Source organism: Symsagittifera roscoffensis, chromosome 2, assembly GCF_963678635.1.
Source record: "Symsagittifera roscoffensis chromosome 2, txSymRosc1.1, whole genome shotgun sequence".
Lineage (NCBI taxonomy): Eukaryota > Metazoa > Xenacoelomorpha > Acoela > Convolutidae > Symsagittifera > Symsagittifera roscoffensis.
The window spans coordinates 34433367-34442503 of record NC_087063.1 but is presented as its reverse complement, the minus strand read 5'-3'; the positions used below and the strand labels follow the sequence as shown (position 1 = coordinate 34442503).

The 9137-nt window shown below is 32.5% G+C and overlaps 1 protein-coding gene across 1 annotated transcript; it reads left to right on the top strand.

Moving 5' to 3' along the window:
* The first annotated feature begins 6334 nt into the window (after positions 1–6334).
* LOC134839161 (uncharacterized protein DDB_G0290685-like) lies at positions 6335–8767 on the top strand. The gene is made up of 2 exons (XM_063854619.1): positions 6335–6619; positions 7427–8767. The coding sequence occupies exons 1-2, from the start codon at positions 6406–6408 to the stop codon at positions 8659–8661; spliced, it is 1449 nt and encodes a 482-aa protein (XP_063710689.1). The 5' UTR covers positions 6335–6405; the 3' UTR covers positions 8662–8767.
* The last annotated feature ends 370 nt before the right edge of the window (positions 8768–9137 follow it).

Here is a 9137-nt window from a genome sequence, read left to right as displayed (position 1 = left end):
AATCAAGAAACAGCAAAACAAGTCAAAAACGTGTTGAAAAGTTATATCAAATGGTCAATTTCTTAAGAAACTTGAGTTCTTTTGACTTCGAGAAGTCAAAAACTCTGGAAAAAAAATGAAAAAGAGACAAAATCAAATTTTTTCCTATTTTTTTGCAGTGAAAAAAGGCATAGAAAAACTATAATCAATTAGAAATCAATCATATACTTTTTTGTAACATGAAATAACTTTTACAAAACCATACCACTTTTATTCTTCCAACTTATTTTAAATATATAATTGTAGGAGGAAAAAAATTTACAAGTCCTACTGACATAGACGTAGCATAAACCTAATATACCAATAAAGTGAATCTACGTGAGAAAAAAACATAACTTTGACAAAAGTAAAACTTACATAATAAGAAAAAAGAATGCTCTTATATCAGGGCAAGACTGCTCGTATATCAGGCCTGAATGTTTCCGGCTGTCCCTTAATTTATATCGAATTGTTGTTGGGAAAAAATATTGAAAACCTGTAAAATTTTGACAAAATCAAAGTGTAAAATTTTGAGTCGTATGAAAGTAATACGACTAATTATCTAGCCTCAATTCAATTTGGAACAATTTTGTTGAGCGGGTTAGTTCACCACGCATAAGTGATTCGCGTTACGCTCTGAGCATTATGAATAAATTTGTACGTGCCTGCTCAGATTTATAAGCATTATGAATCTGAGCATAATATTGTCCAGAACATGACCAATTTGGCAGTTTCAGACCCCCAAAACAAAAATTAATCGGAGGTAAAATATCATTTTAAATTTGAACTCAAGAGGTCGATATCTTCAATGGGATATGGAAAATTTTTGTTCAAAACTATTACTTTGATCCTTATTATCTTTTTCTTCAGACAAATTTGTGTTACTAGGAGCAAAATCTATCACTTTTTACGTGCCATATAACGTACAATGTGATAGATTTTGCTCCTAGTAACACAAATTTGTCTGAAGAAAAAAAAGTAATAGTGGGGGGATGATGTTAGTGTGGGGGGATGATTTTTACAGAAATCTCAATTTAAAAAAAATTTATTACATAATTTTGTTTCATGTTATTACTGCTCAATTTGGTTTACGTACACTACTTTGCTGTAATAAACAAATATAAAATTTTGACGGCAAAAAAAAAAGATTTTTTTTTGAGATTTACCATCTGAAGCTTGCCATCAAAAACAATATCACATCATACAGCATAAAATTTTAAATGTTCCCGTATCGGTTCTTAAACATTGTTGTGTCGGCAAATCGGGCACCAAAATTTTTTGAAACCCAAAAATTATCTCGAAACTTACCATCTTACTATCGATATCTTCAATGGGATATGAAAACTTTTTGTTGAAAACTATTACTTCGATCACTATGGTTTTTTTTCTTCAGACAAATTTGTGCTACTAGGAGCAAAATCTATCACTTTGTACATTATATGGCGTGTGAGGGGATGATTTTTGCAGAAATCTCAATTTAAAATTTTTTTTTTATTGCATTTAATTTGTTTCTGATGAAAAGTTAATATTTTTCATCAAAACCAGTTCTAAATCAAAAGCTTCACAAAGAATTCAGTACACAAACAAATTGAAACAAAACTGCTCGAAACAAGACTGCTCGCGTCCGCTAACACCCCCCCCCCCCCAACCCCCTAAAACTGCCCTGGATGAAATTTTCATTTTGACGGGCGAAAATTGATTGAATAAGAAAAAACTATGCCGAGCATAAATATTCCATTTTCTTCGAAAGTCAGCAAATAATTTAAACACCTAGTTCTAAATATTTTTCATTTGGGCAAAATCCAAATCCAAAAACTACAGAAACAACTTTTTTTGATAGTTTAATGTTTCGTTTCTTAAAAATGTGAGGTGTATACATGCTTGTGTTGTTTTTTTTGTTTTCAGACCAAATTTACTGAGAAAACTGTCAGCGCCCAGAGTTGGATCCTTAATTTTTCAGATTGCCAAACTGTAGTACTTCCAAAAGCCCAATTCTGGATGGTAATCACGCGGGGTAAATTAGAGACTTTCAATACGTAATCCATACGTAATTATATCCCGCACTTATAAATGCTTCAAAATGATTTGAGATAAGCTAATATGCCATATTAGTTCGTCTCAAAATTTACGAGAAAATATTTGATATGTGGCAGACCAAAATTTTAGTTTAAGTTTGATGTAAAAACTATTCGAGGACGGTTGAAGCGCTTTGCTCTGATTTAAAAGGAATCTTTTAATAACTAAGTTAAAATTTCGGTTAGATCCTGCTACTTTTTTTCGTTAATTTAATATAAGAAATTTAGATATTTTTTTTCTAATAAGTTTTTAAATATGAATTGTATCATGATTTTATCTAAAGTTTCATTGGAAAAGCCACAAAAAGTTATGTCTTTAGTTATATTGTTAGAAAATTAGTCAAAAGACATTAGTATTTACAAAACTTAAATACGTTGAAATGATATTTTAAAAAAACAGTAAAAATTTGAAAATTACAAAATCCTTACAAACGCAGGTTAGCAAAAAGCGCAAAACAATTTTTAAAATATTAGCTTGACCTGAAAGAATTCGGAATTTAAAAAAATTTGCATTTAGTTTTTAAAAAAATCATAAAATAAAAAATACAGAAAAAATCAGGAAATAGAATTTAATTAACTCCAAAATGCTTGTTATTGAAAGTGCAAGCTTCAAAAAAATTTGAGACGTTTTAAAGATTATTTTGCCTTATTTTGCTAATGAATTGTATGAAGTAACGCATTGTTTGCTTAACTCCGATTTTTTTAATAAGTTACTTTTGAAATATAATAACTATAAAAAAAAACATTTTTTTTTTCGTTTGTAAGAAATTTTTTATCATTTTATTTGCAAGAACAAGGGTACCTAATATCGCAAAATTTTTCCTTAAATAATTTTTTTCTAAAATTCTACGAAATTTTTTCCTTAAACATTTTTCTACATTTCTATAATTCTACGAAATTAGTTTGCTTTCAGTATCAGCAAATTTCACACTCTTTTGGTCTAAATTCAAAATATAAGACTTGGTAAACTTATTTCTGGTGATTGTATCAAAGCGTTTTTTTTTCAGATTATAAATTGGGTTTCAAATAAATTGGTAAGAATTTAAATTTTCGGAGCCTCGTTTGTCTGCTTGATTTTTATCTTTTCAATTTAAGTTCTAAAGCATGCGCTTTCTTTAAAGATCAAGGAGTTTTCACCATTGAAGTGTGTCGTGCATAGAAATTGTAAAGACGCAATTAGTTGATTTTGTTCTAATAATTTAGCTTTAAAAAATCTTTGGCTTAATTAGTTTTGCTGTTTGTAATATTGGTTTAAATGCTGCACAAAATAGATTTATTAAATGGCAAAAAACGATGAGCTTTAGTGTTTTAACGTAAAAACCTGTTTTTAAACTTTTTGAAATTTTTTTGCAGCTTATAGTTTTTTATTTCAATTTTTTGGCTCAAAAAACAACTATTTAAAGGTTGTCTGTCTAATGATAACAGGGTAAAAATTGTCTTAATTCGAATTCAACGCCAAGCATTGTTTTGTTGACTTGTTTTTGGGTGATATATTACAATAGGTGGTAGGTTCCATTTCAATAGTTTGATGGCTTTTCGTTATACTTCGCACAAAATTTTTACTTTGCTTCAAAATCCAAATTTTTTAAGCAAAAAAAGTACGAATTTTGCATCTTTGAATAGCATTTCACTTTACAGAGTAATGTATTTACAAAACTATCTTACGAGTAGTATAATTGATTGAAAATGAAATGACTATATTATGCATTATAGTTCTGAAATTTAATACATGCACTATACTCAACATTACCACCTATTGTAACATATCACCGTTTTTGTTCAAATTGAACAACATTTGAGACTTAAAAAGTTTTGAACGACCTGTTTTTTCTCGTTTTTCGAAAACGGATTTTTGACTTCATGGCGTCCTTCTCAACTTCTATCCTCTAGCCTGCAATATGTGTATGTGTTGTATGTCAACTGCTGTAAAGATTGACAAATACAGATTGGTAACAAATATACCTAAAAATATGGCATTTTCACGAGTTATTGCACGGTTTTTTTTCAAGGTAGTTCTGTTAAAGGCAACGACTATTCACAACATCCCAGAAAGCGCTTTTTTAAAATAAGTAAAATAAGATGTAAGACTATAACAAGAAAAGATGTTTTAAAAAGCGCAAGCAAATGGATTTTTGATTTTTTAAATAAAGCTGATCAGTGATTATTACCAAAGTGACCCAAATTGACTCATGAAAAAATTAAATCAGTAATATCAAGCAAAAACAATTAATATGAAGAACGAGGCAAAATTTAGTAGTACTTTTTACATATAAGTAGTAGTATGAAATTTAGATACTTTATTATGGCTAAAGTATCTTAGTAGTAAGTATCTGATTCGTTAAAATCAGATAGTTGTGTCTTTTTTGGAAAGGTTTGACAAAAGTTAAAAAAAAACTTTTAAAAACAGATCAAAGAATCATCTCATTTCACTGAGTAATAAATAAAGAAATTTTTAAACGACCAAAAACGAACATTTAAAAGGGCACATTTTGTCTTTTTTCTTAAAAAAAACTACTATTTTCTTTTGGATATGTATTTTTTTCTCGAGTTTAGGACAGCAATTTTTGATATTGATTATGTAACTCCCTAAAAACTGATGAACTATTTAGAAGAATAAAACGCTGTTATTGAAGAGCAGCTAATGCGTACTTGGTAAAAGTTTCTACTATTGAAAATTTCAACATTTTTCAAGAAAATCATTTCCTAAAACATTTCTACAAACTTTTTTAATTAAAATGAGTTCCGAAACTTGTAAGCATCCATGTTTCTTTTTTGAGGTTCAATTGCTTTACATTGCTTCAAATGCTTCAAATGTTTTGATGAGATTAGTCATTGATAAATTTCTGAGTTTTTTATACTTAAACTTTTTTTGCTATATGAACTACGTGAACAAAGTTCGGAATGTAGAAAATATCAGATATGGGGAAGGAAGCATTCCTGGTATGGATACTGCAGACATTTATACCACAAAACTGGCTTTTTGGGCTAGTTTCTTTGTATTTAAATGTTTTAAAAGTAAGCACACTTTGTCAAATTTGTCCATTTTTTCAAAGCAGACAATTACCACGATTAAAAGGTGGTCAAACAATTTGTCATAATATATCCTTTTCAAGTCAATTCAATCGATGCTTAAAGTTTTTCATAAATGAAAAAAACCGTTTCAAAACTTTTTGTTTAAGTCCACATTACAGCAAGTAAAGCTAGAGCGAGTAAGATAATTCAAGCAATTTTATAAACATTTTTTTTTCTATTAGACGGCAAATTTTTGGAGCTTCAGTTAGCGTTTTTCAAGAACATTTCAAAAAAAATTTGCTAAAAAAAAGTTTTCACTTTTGGAATGTACTGTACTGTCAACTAGGCTATGATTCAGGGGCGGGCTTAGGCGAGTGTGGGGGAGGGGAGCAGACGCCTCTCCTCAAGAATTCGACCCCTTGCCGACCCAGATGGTCTCTCCTTTGGTAATTTTTAAGAAATCCATTTTTGGCGCACCGACACTAAAAAACTTCTAAAGGCGCCTTTGGCGCCAAAATATACTAAATTTTAGGGGGGAGCATGCGCCAAAAAACGCAATTGTTTTGGTCAATATTTTGAAAAATTACCTAAAACCGCCTTTTTTGACCAGTTTTATCAAAAATTTGCCTGCGGCGCCCAAAATTAATCTAAATTGGGTCTTCAATGCGTTCTGGGACCACTCGGAAACTGAATTTGGTCTACCTAAAAAAAGGTCGACAAAAGTTTTTTAAAAATCCGCCCCCTCCTCGAGAAAATCCTAGATCCGCCCATGTTATGTTTTATGTTTCCGATCGTAGTTTTCGATCTCTCTTTTTTAATACAAACACCATTCACATACACGCATACAAACTACATAAATATATATTTGATTTTTTAATTACTGTGGCTGGAACATCCTGTGCTATTTACGCAGTAAACTGCTACTCAGTTTTTTTTAAACAAAGTGCCCAACCCAAAAATTGTGCTTACTCTATCGCACAAAACTGAGGCACGGTCTTGACATCGGGCAAACTTCATAGTCTATTAGGAAGCAGTATTCTTGTTTAAAATTTCATATATGTGAAAATCATGTAGGGAGTGTCCGCCAGTATTCTCGGCATTTGACTTTTAAAAATTTGATTGAAATTAAATATTTATTTTTTGGTTCACATGAACTAATGGAATTGTAACATTTAAGCTTAAATGACAACGTTCAAGTATTCAAAACATTTTATTTGCAAATGTTATGGTGAATGTGGTTAACCGAGAGTTCGCTGGTCTATAGTTCTGTTGAAGCCATTTGGTTTTCAATCTTAATATCATGAAGTCAGTTATTTCCCTTCTCTATTTTTCAACATTGTTGTTTCTGGTTTCTGGCTCATCACTGGCTTGTATAAGTCCAGATGCGTCTCGTTTGCCCTTCCACAAGCCCGAATATGTGGAAGGCCACTGGAAGATTGGAAGCAGTTCGGAGAAACGCTGGGGGCCTCTGCGGTCGGCAAAATTAACAGTCGAAGTTGAAATCAATGATATGGGTAAGAAAATGCTATGGAACACTCTATAAATGTTTCGGGGGGGGGGGAGATTTTCAAGAAGGGTTAAACTTTTTACATTATATTAAGCGTTTCATGAGGTCTGCTTACCACTTTTGTCGAATTTTTGAGTTTAAGCATATAGTTGTACAGAGGCAGTGAAATTCGGAACTGCCAGCCGCAGGGTATTTGCGCTAAATGCACATCTAAATGCAAATCTTTTCAAAAAAATATATACATTTTTTGTCGATCGGACAGAGGGAAAAAACCTCCTTTCTGGTTGCTAATATTTTCCAAAAAGTCCCGCCTCCTTTGATACTATTTTACAACAGCCATACTATGACTTAATGGCCATTCTAGGATTTTATGGTCTTTTGAAGGTTTTCTGGTCATTCTTGTGTTTCGGTAGAGCTCGACAAGTTCCAAAAGGCCGACCTAAAAAAAGGTTGGCACACTTTTGCAAATCCTCCTCAAAATAATTATGCGCAAGCCTCTGTTTTTACTGTACTTGTGTCAAACCTATCACTCTCTAAAGCAGTGCAAAGCATTTAGAGCAAAGAGTAAAAAACAATTCTAAATTTGTGAAAGTCTTGATTGTTTATCAAAAGAACCATTGTGTTTTCCCGAAAATATAAAAAAAACTGATAAAAATTTTTTTTTGCTTTTTTTAAACAAAAATAGCTGTTATGGAAAATAGTTATGGCGGGATAACTCTGTTCTATTTGATTACTCTTGTTTTTTTTAGATTCATTTAGTTTTATTGTAAACTCTTATAGATAATCTAATTTCTGAAATCTTGTAATACTTCAGGTGTGCTGAAACTGCGTCCAGTAGAAGAGAAAACATCACTACACCCGTCGCAAATTGTTCGCTTTGAAGAATTGAGTTCCATCAATAATTTTACAGTACACTTCTTGAACTCGGAGCAAAGCCAAGTTCTTTTGCGTGCATGCATTGGAGCTGACAAATTCCGTCGGAGTGTTCTCCTGAGGCTTGACCGAGAGCTTCAATCTGAGCAAACTAAGTTGCCAAATGTCCATAGAAAAGACCATGATAACAAACCTAAGAAAAAAGATGCCGAGCCAAACTATGAAAAAGGCCATGATACCAAACCCGAGATAAAGGAAGAGCAAGCAAACTCTGAAAAAAGCCATGAAGAAAATCCCAAGCAACCAAAAGCGGAATCAAGCCATCGAAAAGGCCATGACGAAAATGACAGAGAACGTGATGATGAAATCCATAGAAAAGGCCATGACGAATACCATAGAAAAGACCATGACGAAAACCTTAGAAAAGGCGAGGACGGAAATCATAGAAAAGACCATGGCAAAAATGACAGAGAACGTGATGACGAAAATAATAGGAAAAGCCATGACGAAAATGGCAAAGAACGTGATGACGAAAACCATAGAAAATTCCACGACGAATACCATAGAAAAGACCATGACGAAAACCATAGAAAAGGTGAGGACGGAAATAATAGAAAAAGCCATGACGAAAATGACAGAGAACGTGATGACGTAAATCATAGAAAAGGCCATGACAAAAACCATCGAAAAGGCGAAGACGGAAATCATAGACAAGGTCATGACGAAAATGACAGAGAACGTGATGAAGAAAATCATAGAGAAGGCCATGACGAAAATGACAGAAAACGTGATGACGAAAGCCATAGAAAATTCCATGACGAATACCATAGAAAAGGCCATGAAGCAAACCATAGAAAAGGCGAGGACGGAAATCATAGAAAAGGCCATGACGAAAATGACAGAGAACGTGATGAAGTAAATCATAGAAAAGGCCAAGACGAAAACCATAGAAATTTCCACGATGAAAACCATAGAAAAGGCCATGACGAAAACCATAGAAAAAGCGAGGAGGGAAACCATAAAAAAGGCCGTGATGAAGATCACACTCAGGAAAAAACATCAGAAGACCACAATAAACAAGGCCACGAAGAAAGCTCCAATGAAACACATAGAAATGCCAAAAAAGAGAAACCCGGTTTCATGGCCAGACTGTTTCCCTCGCAAATGTTCATTTAAAGAACCAATTTAAAACTGATTGATCATGACTCAAGTTATAAAGGAAAGAATCATATTCAGCTTGTAATAATCCATTAGTTTCAATTCAATGAACTTTTCACACCAATTAGTTTGAAGTATTCATATTTTCCAAAGAGTTAGTGGTACCAAAAATTAGCTGCATAAATTAAGTAGCCAAGAAACTAAAAAGATTATATATGTTTACTCGCGGGTCTACTGTCCTTGAGAAAGGCATATCAGATTCGAAAGTAGTAATCAGAGCATTTAGGCATGGTATGTCGTTGGTAGCAGCGACGTCATGGCAATATTTCTCGGTCACAAAAAAAACAATAATATCTGAAAACGGTGCCCTAAACCAATCAAAATTTAGCCTTTTCATGGATAGATTTGATAAGAGGCCATTACGAGGCAAAACTGTGCTTTTTGTTTAAAAATTTTAAGCGGATTCCGCAACAGGCCAAATCAGATTTGTTGCG